This window comes from Lates calcarifer, linkage group LG5 (assembly GCF_001640805.2).
Source record: "Lates calcarifer isolate ASB-BC8 linkage group LG5, TLL_Latcal_v3, whole genome shotgun sequence".
NCBI classification, from domain to species: Eukaryota; Metazoa; Chordata; class Actinopteri; family Centropomidae; genus Lates; species Lates calcarifer.
The window spans coordinates 27,099,369-27,120,109 of NC_066837.1; the positions used below are offsets into that span (position 1 = coordinate 27,099,369).

A 20,741-nucleotide genomic window follows, 5' to 3' on the forward strand; every position below is an offset into this window, starting at 1 on the left:
TCTTCAGTCCATTAAGAAGCACTCCAGTGAAACTGAAAGGACAAACCACTGTATGATTAAACTATGAATGAATATGTCCATATTAAAAAGTAGAATATGGGTTTAAAAAACGCGTCGTTTCGGGGCGTTCACGAGCCTAAAAGGTTAAGAACCACAGTCAAACGTTTAAGAAACCACGTTCCTCAGGGTCAGGATGCTGACTTCATGTGCAGCCTAAACAAATCTGAAATCCAATTAACAGCATAAACTGTTGACACAGATATGATGATAGCTGATGGTAAACATGATGTGTTTAATTAGATTATACTGTTTGTACTACTAATTAAAAACCCAAAATACATACAGTGCCACAATTTTGTTTTGTAATGTAACTAAAACCAAAACCAATAGCAAGTCTTGTTGAGAGTTTGTCACAACGATATATATGTAATGTCGGAGCTTTTGTTGGGCTCCTGAAAGCACCATAAGGTGGAACCGGAACATGAATTACAGAAAACAGGAAATACATTAAAAACGTCACACATAAGTCTCTGTGGCTCCATTTTTAGCTAGCCTTAAACTTTCGTTGTTCCACCTTTTATCGTTAAAGGACAAATTTGTCCGGTAGTCTTTCTTGTTGGACTGAAGCGACAAATTTTTCAAGATGGGGGGCGGCGATCTGGTATGTATGAACTGTCTCATCCACGATAGGCGCTTTCTCCGCTGTGTAGAGACTGACGATACAAAACTCCATTCCCACTATGGTTGTTTATAGATATTTGTTTGATTTGTGGGGACTACACAGCCGTTACAACACGACTTAATACCTGTTGGGATTTTTTTTTAACGAGCCACAATTAAATTCAGCAATACTTGCTTTGACTTTGTTGTCTTCCTATGAGGAGCAGATATTTTAGCAGCTACTACTGATATAAACAGCCCTAAGGTGAATTGACATTAACTCAATGTCAACGTTACAGGTTGAGCGTTAGATTCTAGAGTTAGTTGTGAAATTCAAGATATATAAATTGAAATATTCTGTTTCAGAATATGCCGAATATACCTCAAGACCGTATGGATTCCGAGTAGAACATTGTTATTATACTAGATCATTTTAGTAAGTGCCAACAAGTGGATAAATATCAAAGTAGTGTGAGGTCATGTTCATTAAATCTCTGTTAGCTACTGATTGCTTTCAGGGCAATACTGCTAATCCCATTCAAAGTTATTATGCAGACTAAATGTAACACCTGATCATTTTCACTGATACAGCAACAAAATGTTTTTCCTTGCCTTCTGCCAGAACCTGAAAAAGAGCTGGCATCCCCAGACTATGAAAAACATTGAGCGTGTTTGGAAAGCTGAGCAGAAATATGAAGCTGAACGCAAGAAGATCGAGGAGCTCCAAAAAGAGCTGAAAGAGGAACGAGCTCGAGAAGAAATGACCAGATATGCAGAGGACACTGGTGCCATCAAGTGAGTTTTTTTAATCACATTATCAACAACAATGCTTTGGTGGTTAAGGCACCATACAGTGGAGCCGGAACATGAATTACACAAACAGGAAATACTTTAAAAATGTCAAATATAAGAGTAGTATCTAAGTCATGTTATATTTTTTGTGTGATGACAGAAAGAAGGACGACCGCCTGGACTGGATGTACCAGGGCCCTGCTGGTCAGGTGTCCAGAGATGAGTATCTGCTGGGACGTCCCATCGACAAGCAGATCACCGACCAATACGAGGAGCCAGAGAGCGGCCCATCGACCGAGACCGGCCTCCTGCCTGGGTCCATCTTCAACCCTGCCACCCCTGCCTCCAGCCTTGACCTGGCTGCCAAGATCAGGGAAGACCCACTCTTTGAAATCAGGTTAGTTTTGTGTAATTTGTACTGAAGTTGTGTTACAATGTGGCAAATTAGTTGATATTTTGTTTGTGTTCTAAAGGAAACGTGAGGAAGAAAAGAAGAGGGAAGTCTTGACTAATCCAGTAAAGATGAAGAAGATCAAAGAAATGGTAAAATTACTACTTTGATGCGATTACATGGTATAACTATTATAATGCTGTCATCTGTTATTGTACTGTACTGTACATGCGGATGGACAAATGTTCTTTTATATATTTGTTGTTTTTGATCTCTGTAAAATAACCAGCTCACTACTTCATGTATTTTGATGGGCCTTCTTAGCATTTTCAGCACTGTTTCCACTAACTTAACTGATACTGTCAAGTTTTTTTATTTCTGGTAAAACTTGAGTCATATCTCTCACAGCTACGCCAAAATCTTGACAAGAAAGACAAAAAAAAGAAGAGGAAGAAGGAAAAAAGGGAGAAGAAAGGAGACAAAGAGAGGAGAAAGGAAAAGAAGCACAAGAGGAGGAGTTCGAGTTCGAGCTCAGGCGAGGAAGATGAGAAAAAACACAGGTATCCAAGGAGAGTGTTTAACAAATAACTGGAACATATACATGTGTGCTCAAGCAGCAATATATAGGAAATGAAATGGTAAATATGTTCTCTATCATGGAATATAAACTGTTAAAGCTGTTTCGGCACACAAAAGGCATTAAATCAATTCACTAAGTTAAATAAACCATGTTAATTATTGTCTTTGATCTACTTTTAGGTCACGTTCACAAGATGACTCTTCAGCAGACACCAAGTCTCGTTCCCATCATCTTCCAGGCTACGGCCTACAGGTCAGAGAGAAGCAGAGATGTAACTAATGATTTTAGTGATTCATTTCTCACTGGAACCAGAACCCCTATAAGTCCGAACATTCATTTTCAGCTCCCTGCTGGCAGACATCACCAGTCCTCAGCTCCCTCCAGTCACTCAGGGCGCCATGAGAGGAGCCGCTCCCGATCACCTCACAGGAACCACAGGGACAATCGCTCTTCCTCGCACAGAAATGACCGGAAGGTAGAACCCAGAGCTGCCAGCCCACAGAGAGAGCGTTACCACAGACAGAGGAACCACTGTGTCCAAGTATGAGTTGTTCAATCACTGATGACGCCAAATGAATAACCATAGTTCAAATACTATGGAATTATGCCATTCGTATTAGCACTTTGCTATTATTAGAATGTTATTATTCAATCTTAAACCCCCTCTGTAATGTTGCTGCCATGTTGTACCTTTGTCACCAGGAAGCTCTCTTCAGAAGACCTGGAGCGAAAGAGGCAGGAGATGATGAATGAGGCCAAGCAGAGGGAGGAGGACAGGGAGAATAATGTGAAGAGATACAAGAGGCAAGATGAGCAGGAAAGGCAACGGGAACAAAATGCCAAGCATGACCGCCATGCTGGCTTCATCCAGTAAGTTTCTGTGTGACGTTTCTGCACTCATGTCTCCTGTAAATGCACTAATAATGTTCACCTGGTGTCTCTTCATTTTGAATCCTTCTTGCATGTTTAATTTTCAGCCTCAGTAAGACACCCTTTTTTCTTGCAGTAACATGAAGTTGGAGAGTGCTTCCAGCTCATCCTTAGAAGACAGGGTGAAGAGGAATATCCACTCTATTCAAAGGACACCAGCCTCCTTGGACAACTTCATGAAAAGATGAAGACACAACACATTTAAAACAGTGTATCAGCTGACTGAAAACACTTGGCAAGAAGATGCCATCCACTCATTTGTCTGTCCCTCAACTGTACTGAGACAGGAGGATGGATGATGTGGTTTTAGCCTGTGATGAGTTCCAATGGGGAACTGAAACTGTCCTGACTTGTATTTTGAAAGACAGATTCCACAGTGATGGTATAATTTATATTTCAGACAAATGCAAACAGTCTATTATGATTATGATTCCATTAAGTCAGTACCCCTTTAAAGTTCATGTGATCTGAACTCTGTACAGTATACTGTTTTTGTTTTCACACTGTAATAGGACTGTTTTTTTTTTTTTTTTACTCAAGGTTTTTTGTAATGTATGTTTGTTACTTAGTGTACTCCTGTGAGTGGCAACTGGAATAAAAACATATTTCCAGAGTCTCTGGATTTGTTTCTTTTCATAAACAGCCCTGTATTTTCACTCTTATTCTGAATCAGCTAGTTAAAACAAACGGTAAAAGATTATCTTGGCTAAATATTCACATCAACACCATCATAAACAGTGGAACATCTCCAGGTTACATAAAATGCCACACCTGATATGACAATAATAGGAATAGGTCTTTATTATCACTGTTCCAAAAAACAATGAAACACTATTTAGCAGCTCTTGGAATGACAGATAAATATAAAAAGTCAAATAAAATCTCACGTAAGTTTGAACACAAGGGCTGGTTATTATTACTGTGATGATAATTCAATTCACAGTGGTAAAAATCTTCAGTGTGGTCTAAAAGAATTAAGGTAATTTAGATATCATCAGACAAGATATAAATCGGTCAGAATTTCGATAATACATTTTTAAATTTTGTTTTTTGAATTTGGTCGTTACAACTGAGGAAATGTGAATAGGTAGTTGCCTGTGTTAGCTAAACATTTGAATTTACTTCATTTTTGATGCTGTTCAAGGACAGGCTAGGACTTCTTTTCGACTTTTTGGAATTGATATCACCATTATTCGGTTAGCAGAAAAACAACAGGTTCCCTGAACCGATAACAAAAATCGTTTGAATCATATCTATCCCGGCGAGGGTCAGCAGAGGACTGAACTTGGCGGTGATAGAACCGCACCAAACTCATCTCAAGCATTTTTAAGAAACCTGTCGTTTTTGGTTTCGCTATGATGCACCTCAACCAAGCTATGCAGTTCGCCAGCATAGACGGTATATACTCGCCAGCGCCCATAATCTCCAATGACAGTTACGCTTTGCACCAAGGGACGTTCAGACAGCCAATCATCTTTGCGCAAACGGTGACGTAAAAAACCAAGTTAGTCTGTTTTCTGTGTTTCTAAATCGTGTAGTCACTGTGGAAAGCTAACATCCCCACAGAATAGCTCAGAAGAAGTGGAGTTTGCAAGTCCTAGCCGTGAAAAACACACCATACCTTCACAATGGTAAGAACATCATACAGTAGATCATTTGCGGACGGTTTGTTGTGTAGAAGGATTTAAAATGAGTTAGTAAGGTTAACAGTTTCAAGAGCTTGGTTGAGCTAATGTTGTTAGCTCATTAACATTTTTAGCATGCTGCACTAAGTCAGATAATATACAATGAAAACAGATTTAACGCCAGATCTCACGAGTTAGCGTAATTTCCCCATATAACGTCATTTAAAAGAAATGATTCAGCTAATAACTGAGAAAAATAAGAATTAAGTGATAGCCGGCGATTGCCGGAAAGCTAAATACTTAGCTTTCCCAAACTGCACATGAGCTAACATTGGATTTTGTACAGCAAGTTCCTTTTGTTTTTAAAACGGGGATTAATTTAGATTTAAACCCAACTGTATTTGAATTTGTGTAAACATCAGCCAGTGTTCGATGAAACATCTTCAGCCTGATGAGCTGAAGCTTCAGCTTAAGCTAGTTAACAACTGTCAGCAGCAAACTATCAAGATATCCACAATCTGAACAAGCACTTAATGGTGTTTTTACATCTGCATATAATTTGGTTCACAAATATTTAACACCAAAATGAATATTCAATGTTCATGTCACATAACAGCATGTCGTATTTTACTGTTCTTTTTTTTGTTAGTTCCAGTTTGAGCTATTTTAAGTAACTGCTGTATGATTACACACGTAGGTTAGAAATAATGTAATGGATGAATGTTTTTCTGCTTTTAAGTGTATGTAGTGCAATAAATACATTTCATACATAATATTATTTGGTGGAAAAAATGTATATTTTATATTAGTTAAACGTTGCAGACGTATTTACTGTATTTTTACCTTTCTCCTTTTTGTCTTCATTTAGTCTATTATGTCCTACAATGGAGGGGCCGTCATGGCGATGCGGGGGAAGAACTGTGTAGCGATAGCAGCAGACCGGAGGTTTGGCATTCAGGCTCAGATGGTCACCACAGATTTCCAGAAGATCTTCCCCATGGGAGATAGGCTGCACATTGGGCTGGCTGGACTGGCCACTGATGTTCAGACAGTGTGAGTGTGTTAATCCTCAGTTTATTTCCCTGTCAGAGTGGCAGAGCAGTTTTTCACCTCTCTGATGACACTGATGGTATTTGTATGTGTCTGTATTGTATATAGAGCTCAGAGGCTTAAATTCAGACTGAACCTGTATGAGCTGAAGGAGGGTCGCCAAATCAAGCCCAAGACGTTTATGAGCATGGTGTCCAACCTGCTGTACGAGAGGAGGTGAGTGAGTGAGGTTACATCTGTCCACTTGTGGTCAGATGAAAGGTATAAGACAACGTGGTTAACGTGTGATCCTCTCATTAGGTTTGGGCCATACTACATCGAGCCTGTGATCGCTGGACTAGATCCCAAAACCTTTGAGCCATTCATCTGCTCCTTGGATTTGATTGGCTGCCCCATGGTGACAGAAGACTTTGTTGTAAGCGGCACCTGCTCGGAGCAGATGTACGGCATGTGTGAATCTTTGTGGGAGCCGGACATGGTAAGTAGTGTGTGAAATTTATTATTAAGTTTATTTATATGCAAATGAGTATTCATCTCATTTTATACATATCATGTTTGCATTGTCCTACGAGCTAATGATGAGCCTTAGGTGTGCATTTTTGTATATTTAAATGAATTCCGTATACATTTCCTTATGTGGCATGTGGAAAATTGGTAAGACAGGTTTTCCATAGCCAACAAGCGACACAACACATTGCAACACAGTGTTGAAACTCTCTCTATGTGAAGAGCTCTCTCTATCTGTATCTATTGTGTGTTAGTTGTTAAAGACATCACTTTTCTTGTGCAGTGTACCAAGGTTTCAGCTATTTTGGCCACAAGTGTTCTTCAGTTAAAAATTTGTTAGAAATCTTGACTTAACTGAGAAATTTGTTTCATCATGCAGGAACCAGAGGACCTGTTTGAGACCATCTCCCAGGCAATGCTGAATGCGGTTGACAGGGATGCAGTGTCTGGCATGGGAGTTGTTGTACATGTCATGTAAGTACAGTGATAAGAAGCGCAGTATGCAGAGCTTAGGGTTAGCTGGAATGACAGGTTTGCGGTGATTGACAGTGATTGTCTTTTCGTTTCTCTTTCAGTGAGAAAGACAAGATCACCACACGAACCCTGAAGGCCAGGATGGACTAGAGCTTCTGTTTCTCCCCACACTTCACCAATGCATATGTTTTGTATAAAAATGATAAACAGCGCTTGTACTCATTTTTTTCTTATTGGTATTGTTCAATAAATGAGTATAGGTTTAGACAATGAACGTGATTCATGTCATGATTAGAATTTTGACCTCTTTGCCTTTACTTTTCATATCTCTTTGGAAAACTCCCCACCAAAACACAGCGACATACTTTTCAACTGAATTTATCATTTAAAAAGAATTTGGGGAAGGTGATGGCGGTAGGGTTAGCTGACGTGAAAATCTGTGACTTGCTTTATAAATTGTATGATTACAGATGTGAGGAGCAGTTAGAGTTCTGAAACTTAATTAAATCAATTTTTATGCATCCTAAAGTAGCACTACACTAGTGACTCACTACAGAGGCATCCTCATAATAACTGTCTTTAAAACTGTGCACACCATGATCTGTGACATTTTGTGACAGAGAATCCTAAAGGCCGATGACAAACATGTTTTATTTGAAAATCTCTTTTCCTTTCTTTTTACTTGTCCATTAATTTTGCATGGACATAGTCTAGTGATTTCAAACTCCCCGTCATCCAGGATTAACAGTTTAAACCACAGACTTTGTGAAAAAGATCACTTTGTATCTCAGTGATAATGTTTCTAAAACAAATATCGGTATGATTCAGCCATGATATATTTGCTGATAATAATTATAATAATTAATGATTGCTGATAATATTTGGTGACAGTTTTGTTAACTCTTAGTGGAGAGTGCACTCATATATATATATATATATATATAACAGTTCAGTATCTTATGGGGCTCTGGGGAGCTTTCTAAAATGTATAGCTAAAAAAAACAACTGATGATATCAGTTTTCTCAGCTTGACATTACAAACTTAACATTTTCAAAGCCTCCTTTATAAATTGGGGTTCATAGTTTGATGGACATGGAAGTTTGCTAGGATGATGCACTGTGGAAACTGGGTTTTAGCAATGTTTTGAGTTCGGTCCATACTAGGGGCTGAAATTCAGATACTTGATTGCTTGAGTACCCTTTTAAATTAACCAGCCTCAATGACCTGATAATTCTGCTTAACTGCATCTTTACTTTAGGTCTACTTACAAACTTTTTTCTAGAGCTTTCAACTGCATCTCATGTTCTTCCAGAGTGGGTGATGTTTCCTCAATTATCATGGAGAATTGGAGATAGTCGGGCTGTTATCACGTGATGTATGCAGCATCTAAACACACCACCAAGCTGAGGCTAAGGATACTTTCTAAAAAATTGTTCCTGAAATATACAGGCAGGGTGGGAAAAAGGTTAAACTTAACTGGATGAAAAACAGTCTGAACGTAGATACATGTGTGATTAGGCTTTGACGACTAATTCATCTGAAGGATATTCATTAGCAGCACATTACGTAAGCCTGTCATAGACTAGAGGATGAAGAGTCACTGAAGAAATAAGCATAGCCAAACAACAAAAACAAGATAAAACTCCCTTTAATATGCAATGAACCATTTTCAAGTAACCTTTTTTTCTTTTTCTAATGTTTGTTGGTAACAAAACAATACTGTATACAAACACAAAATTGCTACATTAATGTAAACAAGATATAAAAATGATCCTTATGGTAATAAAACAAGTATTTGCTGCAGAATTCCCCTTTTAATGTGAATTTTTTTTCTTAGACCAACCTCCACCAAGCTCACGGTTAAAATTTCAAAAATATTCAAAAACAATATGGCAACATAACATTCAAACACCAATTTTTTTTCTCTTTTTTGTTTTAGTCATAACACTCAGATGCTAAGTTTCAGTGGTTTGATGTTTCAACTTACTGGTGGAGCCTCATGTACACATCAGCCATGCATTTTTGATATTGCATTCATTTACTTAATACACCATTATACATGAATGTGTTTATCCTGTTGTTCCAATTTGTCAGCAGTACATATTTTTTTCTTACTGAGAGAAAAAGCCTGATGGCAACTGTCCAAGAGTTTGTCATGCAATCTGACCATTCTGCATCTGTATGTATGTATGTATGTATGTGTGTATGTGTGTGTGTGTGTGTGTCTGTGTCTTATAGAAATCATAAGAACAACAAGAACATGAACAGAAACCGAAGAGACTATACTAACGAACTGTTAACTGCTGAAGCTGACACACTCGTTCAAGGCATTAGTGAGACAGTTTCCGTGCTGGCGTGAGGAGTAACGAGGAGGCTGAGGGGGACTGGGGAGCATATAAATTAACAAAAACAAAAAAAAACAAAGGACAGGGAGATTATCGGGGTGTCGTTCCAAATTCGGTGAGAGGTTTCATGAGTTTTCCTTGCAGTGGATGAGGGAGCCAGGAGGGTGGTGGTAGTGGTGTGTTTCTGTGGGAGAGTGTAACAGGCTTGTTGCATCCATCCTGCCAGACCGGTCCTGGCTGGGAGAGGACATGGGTAGTTTTTTTTTTTTTTTTTTTTTTTTTTAAGGGGGTAGAGAGACATGAGGGAGACGGACCTATGCTGAGGTGGGAAAAAGAAATAAGTGCGTGGCATTTGACAGATCTATGACAGGAAGTGACTGGCTGGACTGGGAGATGGGAGGTGAGTCTATGATAAAATGTTGGACATGAACTCGTAGAATCGTTTGGAGTACTGCTCCGGGTTCACCGTCGAGATCTCTGCCCCCGCCTGCAAAACAACAAAGACAATATGTGAGGACATAAATACTTCTGATTGCAGTTTTTTGTGCTACATTGACTGAAATGCACTTCCAGCGGCCCTAGGATTTGACACATGGCTTGACCATCCCATTCACTGGCAACTAACTACTGTTAAATGATTATCTGGTGATTCTTCAAACTATTTAACATTTATTTGTTAGGCCCATAAAATACCACACAGTAGAAAAAAAATGCCATCACAGATCCCTTTCTTGTTTTATTGATCCAACGGTCCAAAATCCAATCTGAAGGTATTGCCCTAATAATGTTATAAAACATCAAATCCTCAGCAATGCAACAAATTAGAAGCACAGGATGTTATGTATTTTTGCTTTAAAATGATGCTGTGAAAATGATAATATATTAATTATCAAAATTTCTGATGATTAATTTTCTGACAGTTGACGTCTTTTTTCCAGACTTCAGGACCCTAACTCCTAACCCTAACTGAACCAGTTTCTAATTTAATCAATTAGGAAAACTAAACCTATTACTATTATGTTAATTTTTACTTCATTGTAGTTTTTTTTATTTCAGCTAATCACCTGCACTCAGGTTCTCACAGCAAGCTCACAAACTGTTACCAGTATTTAATATTGTTAGCTCCTGATAGCTAGAATGCCAACAAATCTACAGTTACTATGAACCAACCACCTAAGGGCAGCTGCTTTTCCTTTTATTTAGCTTAACAATGCTACACATGCTACATGCTAGCCTGCTAACTAGCAGGGTTGGGTTGTGAGTTGTGATTTATTATTCAGCATTAAAGCCAATGTTAGCAGCAGCAGCAGCAGCTACCTGGCTCATTCAGAATGACCTCAGCTGAGTTGTTATTCTAATGATGTTCTCAGAGAATGACACACAACTCTAAAGAGTCTTTCTCTTAAGCTGTTAAAGCTAACTGGATCCAGCTGGATCACTGACTGTTCACCTGCTGGTAGGCTGAGGGCACATCTGATTGGCTGATAGGTGAGGGCAGACACAGGTGAAAACTAATCAAAAGTGAATTCATGAAGTAAATACACTTATGAAAAAGGCCATTTTGAAATAAAAATGAAATAATAAAACTGTTGAATATGAAACGATACTGATGAAATAGCATTTCTTCTCCATAGTTTTCTGTCTTTTTATGTGTAGCCATAAATATATGAATCATGACGTAGTCTTTACACTCACCCCGTGTTTCACAGTTTTGGCAGCATGTGCAGCTTTTTTCTTAGCGTCATAGTGCGTGAGGATGTCAATGATAGCCATGAAGTATACCTCCTTCTTCACAGCACCTGGCACAAAAACAAAAACATTTTACTTTCACAGTGATTTACAGTGATTAAAGCTTCCATGCTATTGTTTACTTTTGTCCATTCCATTCCTCAGTTTTGAAAGCTCTTAACTCAACCGATACAGAAAATGAGTATTTTTTGTTATGAACATATTGCTATAACTGCCTGCCAAAAATGCCTGGAATTTAAGTAAATGTTAAATAAACAAACCATGAAAAACAATATTACACAAACTCTCTTCAACAGATAGATCATCTCATCAGCTGCCTGTACTTAATTTAGTAAGCTGCTGTGTCAGATGGATGCCAAGGAGGCGCTCACTGTCGTGGCTCTTGATTGCGTAAACGTCCACAGAGGGGTCAAATTCCCCGGGGCCGAAGAATCCTCCACAGTTGAGAGGGTTTCCGGGGCTGTCGGGAGGCGTGCCGAAGGAACCAGTTAGCACGCCACCACCCATCCCATCATTCTCGTACTCCTCCTCCTCTCCTGCACCCTCCACATCCATCTCCTCCTGCTCTGCCCTCTCCACATCATGGATGCCCACCAGGAGACTGTAGTCCATGATCTTTAGGGTAGCCAGGAACTGACAAACACATATGATACACACAGGAAGCACTCAGTCAAAGGCTTTGTTAGTGCTTTTAATGCTTCTCCAAAAAATATACATTTACTGAGTAAAAATATCCTCAGTGGAGCACAACTAGTTGGTTGATTGCTCAATTCTACATCAGACTGGATGAAAACGTAGATATATTTCTCACCTCTACATCCCGTTTTAGCTTCTCCAAAAAGTACTTCTTGTTGTCATCTCCTATCTGCAGCTTCTGGCCTTCATTGAGGAAGTCGTTGTCTTTAAAAGTGGGGAGTTCTTTAGCCTGAAGAGAGAGCAAGTGTCATGGTATCAAGAAAGAAACAGGGAAAACTTTGGTTTTCAATGTTTGACAAAAGTTTACCCAAAATTGGAATCCAAATTTTAAGAGCAATAACAGGTACAGACAATATTAAATAGTATAATTGTCACATTTTAGCAAATACATAGAGATAGTCATAAATATGGTCTGACTGAAAAGCAGAAGTCGCACTACAATAACTAGCAATGAATAATTGTCTAACAACTGAGCGTTATACACTGAAAGCATGAATACAGTACAAAGGTTACTACTAAAATACATCTGCTTACTTATGATTACTTAATTTAACTGTCATTTGACAAGTTTGTCTCTGGGGTGAGCTAAGGGTATTTATTTTTGTTCCATCATGTCAGCAGCTGTTAGTACACAGAAATAAAACGTACCTTCTCCTTGTCGCTGGCTTCCCTAGAGACTGTAGAACCCTAAAAATGAGGGAAATAAGAATAAAAATAGAATTAATTGAAAGCCAGCTCCAGATATATCAGAGGGATTGTTGGCATATTACCTTCTTATCCTCAGCGTCTTTTTTAAACTGTCAGTGTTAGAAAGTAATGTTGTTTCCTCCAGAGAATACTTGGCAGGAGGAAAAGCATATGCTATGAAGGGAGAGTAAAGACATGTGCAGTGTGTATGCTGTGTTCACAGCTGCTGCACTACAATATTCAGAAGAAGTCCAGAACTGTATTTTATTTTTTTATTGATGAGCTAGATTTGTGATCTCTAGTAAATTTGACCAGGTTATGAATTTTTGCGTTTACAGTCACTTACAGGCCCTTTTCTTACTTCTGACAGAAAAACTGAGACGACTATTTAGTTGATTGATGTCAGTCAGACTAGAAATTTAAATCATCACCACATTTATCTTAAGCCACAACCTACATATTAAAGGAGTGCATGCAAAATATAGTAAACATAAATGATGAAACAGTTGTGAAAAACAAAGCAGGTTTCCCTGATGCACCAGCTGTTAAAACAAGACAAAGGCATATCAGTATGACAGTCTCAGAGAGAGACAATCTGAAGCTTCAGTCTCACACACTTGCACAAGATCTGACCTATATCCTTTAAATGAACTGAATTAGGATGCAAATTTCATTGAATTTCCTTAAAACCTGGTGCCTACATTACCTACAATGCAACTGGACTGCAGACAGTTGAGTTAGGAAGTCAGGTTTGCTATGTTAGTAAGGCTAAGGCTGTTTTGTTTTTTTCTATTATTTCTTCATTTTTCCATTCATTTTCATTGTAGGTGTTATTTACTACTCATATATCTGTATGTATCTTACTACACTGACAAAGACTTCATTCATTGGGCAATTGCAGGTGTGATGAGGGATTCTTATGTGTAATTGAAGTTTGTGTCTATGGTATTCACTTCTGAGTCTGTGATTCTTTGATACTGTGTGCAGTCAACATGTGTTAGTGTTTTTTAATATTTAACTACAATGATAGATTTTTTAATGATGTAGTTGCATATCACACATGTACAGTAACCTACATAGCCTACCTTCAGGTCATATTTGCGGTGTACAGTGAGGCGATGGCTGAATACATTCCGGGTCACCACCATGTAGGTCTCCACCCCGTCCACTGTTAGCCTGTACATGCCCAGGAACTGAGGAAGCAGCGTGTTGCCATGACACTCCACTATAAACTGGAGACAATCAGGGGAGGAGAGCACAGAGTGTAACAGAGGTGTGGGAGTGAGGAATTAAATACACAGTATAAAAACTGATTTAAACTGGACACAGCCCTGCTCTACAGTCATCATCTCTGCAGTGCTGCAGCATTTACATGTATGCGTGACTTCAGATACAAATGAAAGAAACTTTTTTAGTTATTTTCACAGACTGATGATCCTAAATTTCTCTTCTAAAGTCTATCTACATAAACACTGAATGTTTGGATTAAAAACAGTTTGAAAGCAACAAAACTAGTTCTCCACATGAGACAATGTAATAGATAACTGAGGTACTTAATCAAAAATGTTTGATTCTGCCAGCTCTATCTGGCTCTCACAGTCCATTGTGGGGGTTTGAGGGCCTCTACCTGGTGATACTTCTTTAGGATGTTGTGCATCTCAGCGATGTCCTCACTGGACACGGTTTTGATAACAAACCGGTGGTCGTAGCTGGATAGGAAGCGGCTGCCGAAGCGACCCTGGGAGTCGCTGTTGAGTGGGGCACTCCTTGTCAGAGAGTTCTGCCAAAGAAAGGCATACAGATACATCTTTACTTCAAAATATAAATTTCAAACTCCCCAACAGCTTTTGAGAATTTTTGTTACACTTCACTCATCACAGATTGTTGTATCTCTTAGCTACAAGTGTTTCACCTGGTAGTCCTGGTCATCAATGCAGAACCTCTCCCTCAGGTTTCTGAACACCATGGGACAGTACTCTTTGAACTTAAAGCGACTAGGCAGGTTTTCTCTGACAGAGAAGAGACAGAGAGTCACATAGTCAGGACAACAAACAGGAGCACAGAGGCTCATCAGTGAAAATGCGGAAGAAGAGTAACTGTCAGCTTTATTTCTGCTTTGTTTGATTCATGCACAAACAATAATACAATGTAGGGTTGACATGTATTGTTTTCATTTTCCAATCAATTGTTGTAGTCGCAAGCATAACCTTTGGTGCTGCCTGTTCACTAGGTAAAAATGCTATTCAGTTCAATGAACAACAAAGTAAACTTAACTAAAACCAAGTCTGTAAAAATGCCCTATATGTAGAAATGACTCTTTCTATTGTGGACATCTTGTACTCCTAGCAGCACAAGCCAGTAATTTCATTCAAGAAATGCAAAACAATGTATGTAAATACAACAACTATAAGAGCCAACCAAATTATTACTGAATTGATAACTTAGGCCTCAAGTTTGAAAAATAAAAGAATTAGATTTATATACAACATCAAAGTTTCAGCATGCCTGTACTGCTGGCTTTCACAATGAAACTTTGATTCTGAATGCCAACATAAAGAGAAATTCTGTCTTTAAAAAAAAAAAAAAAAAAAAAAAAAAAAAAAAAAAAACTTCTGTCTTATTCACATAATTGTGGCCATTCTGACCAATGAGTCATGTTAATTTGATATTTGTATATCTGAACCTTGATGAAGGAGATGACCAGTGCAAAGTTAGCGAGACAGTCACAATGGTCATAATTATGAGAATAAAAAATACCCAAATGTCCCTTTAAGCTTCCTTATGTTTGATGATAATAATTACTGGTTAGTGGTTTGATCTGGGAATTCTCATTTTAATATGCACATTCTTAAAGCATCATATGCACCAAAGAAACCACACTGCAATATTATTAGATGTACTGAGGATCTTCAAAATCATGTCAACAAACATAGATAAGATGCACAGACAAAAAACAGGATGTGATGGACAAACACAGTATAATGGGGCTATACCTCTACTATTCTTAACATTACAGAAGAAATCACTACACTACTTCAGCCCTATACTGCTACTTTGCCATGAGGGTGATTTGAATTGCAAAGCTGATCAGTTAAGTGCTCATTGGCACTTTGACAACACTCCTTCTGTGATTGCAACCTGACCCCGTTGTAATATATCCATTGTTGCATCACATACTTTTTGCAGATTTGTCAACTGCACATTCACTGCTGTCAATCTCCTGTTCTATGACATCCCAAATGTGTGTTGGTAACAGATCTAGTGACTGGTGAGGCCACTGAAGTATACTCAACTTATTCTCATGTTCATGAAAGCAGTCATGAAAGCAGTCAGCAACAATACTCAGATAAGTAGTGGTATTCAATCAATGGCTGATCGGTTATTAAGGGACCCAAAATGCCAGGAAAACATTTCCTGCACCATTACACCACCAACACTTGACTAAACTGTTGACACATGACCCATGGATTCATGCCATCGATTCCAAATTCTACCATCTAAGTGCCTCAGTAGAAATTTCAGGAGCAGCAGGTGTTTTGAACTGGGGGTAGGGTGACCTTTTTATTCACATTTGGATTACAGATTGTGCCTTTAACAGATTGCACTGACAGTGCATAAGCTGTGATGTACCTACTTGTTAAATAGGTGGTTGTCCACTTTGATCTTACTGTAGGCTTTAAAGTCATCTGGCATCAGCATAACTGGTACAGGCACATTACTTAACTCGTTAATCTGAAGGAGAGAAGTGAGAAAGAGAGAGATCAGTCAAGACTCTGAGCAGCTTTTACAATAACAGCTGGTATTTACAATAACAGCATATTTATTTAGGAATGATAAGAAATCAAAGCAGCAATAGTGACTTTTCAATAAGGGCACAGTTTGAAAATAAGCTCAAAACTCCTACACACAGCACTCTACTGTTGTGCAGTTCCAGTCAAACAAATCAAGATTTACCTTCAACATCACATGATTAGGATCAAACTGAGAAAAATATGTGTAAGCATTTCAAATACAACAGAACTGTGACTACCTGTAACACACCTCAGTTTGTAAAAACAATGATTGTCAGTTTCATGTGACCTGTACACATTCTGCCAAATCCCTGTGAGTGCTCAGCAGCGCCAATCATTAACTCTGAGACCAGAAAACAGATTGACAGTTTTTCTTGTCACCGTAGCTAAGTGCCCAGACACTGATCTTATCAGCTGAAGCACATCCAGAGCAGGAGCTAAAACCGATGCATTTCAGAAAAATCTCCTTATGGATACTAAAGTAAACAGCCATACAGGGTAAAGATTTAAGGGAGAAAACTACCGCTAAAAAAGTGAGCTATAATTTTAAGACATATGAAGACAAGCAGTTATTGTGTCTTTAACTCTGAGTTTTTATATGAACACGTGGTGTCCTTTAAAAACATCAGACTCATCAGACTCTCCCTCAGCTTGAAGCTGTGATGAATTATTTGCGTACATATCATCATAAAAAAAAAGTCTGACTGGTTTCTGACGGATTAGCAGCATCAAACAGGTAGTGTGTAATGCATCACGTAAACACGAAGTGAGGTTGTGTGGAAGTTAAGTCCCCTAACATCACTGCTAGGACACTATTAAAAATGCACACAATTTCTGACTTGAAGAAGAGCGCTTTGATGAGAAGTCTGTTTGATGTCTTGAATCGGCTTTCCACCCACACCTCAAATCACCAGGCCTGTGTGCTGCACCCACACACCCACTGCCAAAGTTCACCCGCTGAATACTGGAGATGCTGCAGTGATAACCATATCATTAGCGGTTTCATTAATTCCATGGTTGTATGCATTATATTCGCAGTGTCATTACATTGAATGAGCTAGCAGGGTTTGTGGTGCTTATGTCTTGCAGAAATCAGCACAGTTTGATACACACACACAGACACACACACTTCTATGGTTAAAATGTCAAATCTGCTGTGGCTGCTGTCACTGTCAGCAGTTTTCTAAATTAACCACCTTCAGTTACTGACAGAATTGATGTGACTGGTGTGTGTGTTTGTGTGGTAATTCTCCAACAGCAAGTCAAGACCAGAAGAAGAGGAGTCAGTTTATCACCCAAATACTGTTAAATGATTTGAACACTATGGTGCTAATCATACAGTAATGCACCTTGAATGACCCCAGGGGACCAAAATAAGGTACCCTGAGAACAAGTTTCACCTTGCTGTATCAGATAAGCCACAGTGCAGATACCAGATGCTCCTCCATTCAGAGCAAATCAAAAGTTCCAACCCTGCAAATAGTTCTCTGTCACACTAGAGAGCTTGCTTTCCAGGTGTCAATCAAACTGTGCAAGAGTGGGTGTCTGACAAAATAGCTCAAGGTGTATTGTACATCAGGCAAAACCAAACTGCTGGTGCAAACCCACTCCATCTCACTGAGATTCGAATCTGCCCTTCACTGTGCTTTTAATAGCAATGGACAGTCTCAGCCAAAAGTAAATTTGATATATTTACTGCTCTATTTATAGGAAAATGATGTGATGGAATAAACTGCACCAACTGCATGCTTACACAGAGTATATGAGCTGCAAACGAAAGCCCGGAGCAGGTTTATCTAAACAATAGTCAGGGTGCTGTCCGCGGCTGTGGAAGCTTAAAATCGGTGTAACCTGCTGCTCCGGCTGCCTGTCACACCCCTCCCACTCCATGCCTGCACTACAGCAGCCGCAGCTCATGACTTGGCTCCCAAACACTTCACCATCCAAGATTTATGATTGCAGATTATTGTCGCTGAGCTTTAACTTCTGACTGCACAGCTAGCCACGAACATGCACATTTCCTGACAATCGTGCCAAAGCTGCAGAGAGTTTAACCGATACGCTTTAAATCCATGCAATTCACACACTTGAGGCACAGCAAACCGCGGCTAAACTACCACGGCTGCAGCAGTTTACTACAAATTGTACGGAAGCTGCTACCTCAGCACTGAGTCAGCCAGTACATCTCTGCCCGAGCACACCACTAAACACTTGGCGAATATCCATGAAATAGACAAATTACATGGCGACTGAATAAAGCATCAGCTGGCTTGACAGATGAGGGCAGCTGGCTAACAAGCTAGCAGGCTAGCTAAATCAAAACAGCAGTATAAACAAACCGCACGCCAACGACAACAATACATTTAAGATGTATTTACCGTATGGTTGACACCCCACATTAAAACGCTGAGAATGGGCTCGCTTGCACGGAATAATTTCACTTTCTGTCCTATAAAATGCTTCTTTTTCGTCTTGGTTTTGCTAGCGCTGACAGGCGCTGCGCTAGTGCAGTTGGATGACATGTCTCAGGCTGGGGAATTCGGGGTACGCAAGACGGCGCTCACTGTCGTTCAGACCCTCAACGGACAACAAAAAACCGGAAAGTTAAGAGCGTTTAAAAATTCTATAAGTGCATCGTGCTCGTCGTCCAACTCGCTGCGAGTCTCTGAGTAGGATAACTGTCTTGAGTCAGCGGTAGAGCATTTTGCGCCGTCACCACCCTTCCTCCTCCCGAGCAGGCCGCGGTGGAGTCCAGAGAGCAGCTAGCCGGCCATCAGGCTACAGCAGCAAGCCTCTCTCTGTAAAAAAAAAAAAAAAGAAAGAAAAAGAAAAGAAAGAAAGAACACAAGCCGAAGCGGTGAACACTCGCCGACCAGCTCCTCTCCTTTCCCTGAAACGTCTGCAACCCAAATCTGATGTGATGTCGTTTCACTTAGAAGTGAGTAATCCCATCATGATGCGCCTGAGATTGTTGTCAGTCACCACCGACCAGCGCTGCGTTTGGGGTCTCCTCAAGATGGCGTCTGTGCTGCACTTCGCAGTCAACAGTGTCACCGGCAGGCAACCGGGAGAATTACAGGATTTCCCACACCTTATCTTGGACCAGAATCTGGATTACACACGGGTCAAGTAGGGTGGATGGTAGTATTAATTAAACGCTGGAAACTTAAAGGCACAGTCTATAGACAGCAAAAATACGGAAAAGGTAGCCTCAGTATAAAATATGAAAATGCAGGATTAGAACCTGCTCTCACTCTCAATCTGGTTGACAGACCTTAATGGAGAGTTACTATATATTAAATAACACAAAAGCTAAAACAGTGCACATTACAAGCTTTACAATCATAAAATTGAATAATACTTCTAATATACATTAAAACAGACCTACAAATACAAATATCCTTTCAGTGAAAACAGCTGCAAGTAAGTGCTTGAGAAGTTTGAGCTCAGTTTGTCTGTTATCCTCAGTTTGTCTTTGTTTCTGAGACTGAAGGAAGTGCTGCTTTATTTATTAGCAAGCTGTATAGCTTACTATCCCTGTTAAATACCAACTAATATCACATATTAAATATTAATATTAAACCATTCCAAAATCTTGCTAGCAGGCTGTGTCAACAGTTGCATTCCCTCTGATTGTTTTCTTTCTCACTTGTGTCTTTCTTTTCTCTTTTGATATTGTGATTTTCTTTTTTCTTCTTTTTTAAATAACATGCCTCAAATGTCACCTGAAGGCCTCAGCATCATCACAAGTATCACATTTGGAGACAAACTATAACTACAAACTAATTATTACACTAATGATAATGGCTTATAATAACATGGGTTTTCAAAATTGCTGATAAAAACAAACTTTTAATTCCAGCCTTTTTGAGGTCCCTCCCTATGTTGGGGCCATTGGTATTCAGTTTCACTATTTTCCTCTCATCAACACCTCTGGTCAGAACATACCTCTTAAAAAGTATTTGGAATTTTCATATTTTATTTCTGCTCTAAATGGTAATCACTAACATGAAGGTCTTTCAATGTATAGAGTCTAAAGACAAATTTGTCTGGGAAAAAACACTGTGGCTTGATCTTTTGAAAAAGAATGTGAATGTGAAGCTTTGTAAAATGTCCCAGATTCCAAGAAAATACATAAACAATGCAAAAGACATTACTTCAGTGTCCTCAAAAACATCTACAGCTGTGCTTTGGATTCTGTGATGTTAGAGATTCAGAAATGAGAGAAAAAAAAATGGGTTGAACAAAGGTTAGCCAGCTAAGATGTGAACACTTTACAGACAAATCTACGCACTACTGACCACATGCTTCTGCTTTTACAGGTGTCAAAATTTCACTCACTTTCACTTTAGATAGACAGATATGATGATAGTAAGACATTTCAAATTAATCAGGTGATACAACTCAGTTACAATATGAAATGAAAGAAATATTACTACCAAGCTGTCTTATGGTAAGTGTAG

General features: G+C 39.1%; 3 protein-coding genes across 4 annotated transcripts; 2 read left to right on the forward strand and 1 right to left on the reverse strand.

Annotated features, from left to right (window-relative positions):
- Positions 1 to 505: 505 nt before the first annotated feature.
- Positions 506 to 3,969, forward strand: cwc25 (CWC25 spliceosome associated protein homolog). The gene is made up of 9 exons (XM_018678470.2): positions 506 to 661; positions 1,283 to 1,455; positions 1,613 to 1,849; positions 1,926 to 1,995; positions 2,252 to 2,403; positions 2,603 to 2,675; positions 2,767 to 2,964; positions 3,130 to 3,293; positions 3,430 to 3,969. Exons 1-9 carry the CDS (start codon positions 644 to 646, stop codon positions 3,539 to 3,541), a joined length of 1,197 nt encoding a protein of 398 aa, XP_018533986.1. The 5' UTR covers positions 506 to 643; the 3' UTR covers positions 3,542 to 3,969.
- An 850-nt stretch (positions 3,970 to 4,819) lies between these two features.
- Positions 4,820 to 7,283, forward strand: psmb3 (proteasome 20S subunit beta 3). The gene is made up of 6 exons (XM_018678465.2): positions 4,820 to 4,984; positions 5,847 to 6,031; positions 6,137 to 6,244; positions 6,329 to 6,506; positions 6,915 to 7,009; positions 7,111 to 7,283. The coding sequence occupies exons 1-6, from the start codon at positions 4,982 to 4,984 to the stop codon at positions 7,157 to 7,159; spliced, it is 618 nt and encodes a 205-aa protein (XP_018533981.1). The 5' UTR covers positions 4,820 to 4,981; the 3' UTR covers positions 7,160 to 7,283.
- Positions 7,284 to 8,642: 1,359 nt separating this feature from the next.
- Positions 8,643 to 19,301, reverse strand: LOC108884529 (phosphatidylinositol 5-phosphate 4-kinase type-2 beta). 2 transcript variants are annotated; one of them, XM_018678462.2, is made up of 10 exons: positions 19,148 to 19,301; positions 16,122 to 16,219; positions 14,400 to 14,496; positions 14,115 to 14,267; positions 13,573 to 13,719; positions 12,449 to 12,487; positions 11,916 to 12,029; positions 11,476 to 11,737; positions 11,051 to 11,154; positions 8,643 to 9,842 (listed from the first exon to the last, which is right to left on the reverse strand). In XM_018678462.2, exons 2-10 carry the CDS (start codon positions 16,184 to 16,186, stop codon positions 9,762 to 9,764), a joined length of 1,062 nt encoding a protein of 353 aa, XP_018533978.1. In that variant the 5' UTR covers positions 16,187 to 16,219; positions 19,148 to 19,301; the 3' UTR covers positions 8,643 to 9,761. The 2 variants fall into 2 exon arrangements, with proteins under 2 accessions (XP_018533978.1, XP_018533977.1); XM_018678461.2 differs by having other exon boundaries at positions 18,657 to 19,295.
- Positions 19,302 to 20,741: the final 1,440 nt, after the last annotated feature.

Excerpts from the sequence above, each read along its gene's own strand:
- cwc25 (XM_018678470.2), top strand. Across the intron at positions 1,850-1,925 it reads GACCCACTCTTTGAAATCAG|GAAACGTGAGGAAGAAAAGA; the intron begins GTTAGTTTTGTG and ends TGTGTTCTAAAG. Across the intron at positions 3,294-3,429 it reads CGCCATGCTGGCTTCATCCA|TAACATGAAGTTGGAGAGTG; the intron begins GTAAGTTTCTGT and ends TTTTTCTTGCAG.
- psmb3 (XM_018678465.2), top strand. Across the intron at positions 6,032-6,136 it reads GCCACTGATGTTCAGACAGT|AGCTCAGAGGCTTAAATTCA; the intron begins GTGAGTGTGTTA and ends TATTGTATATAG. Across the intron at positions 6,245-6,328 it reads AACCTGCTGTACGAGAGGAG|GTTTGGGCCATACTACATCG; the intron begins GTGAGTGAGTGA and ends TCCTCTCATTAG.
- LOC108884529 (XM_018678461.2), bottom strand. The coding sequence starts at position 18,800 with ATGTCATCCAACTGCACTAGCGCAGCGCCTGTCAGCGCTAGCAAAACC. Across the intron at positions 14,497-16,121 it reads GACAACCACCTATTTAACAA|AGAAAACCTGCCTAGTCGCT; the intron begins GTAGGTACATCA and ends CTTCTCTGTCAG. Across the intron at positions 11,738-11,915 it reads AGCTAAAACGGGATGTAGAG|TTCCTGGCTACCCTAAAGAT; the intron begins GTGAGAAATATA and ends TGTGTTTGTCAG.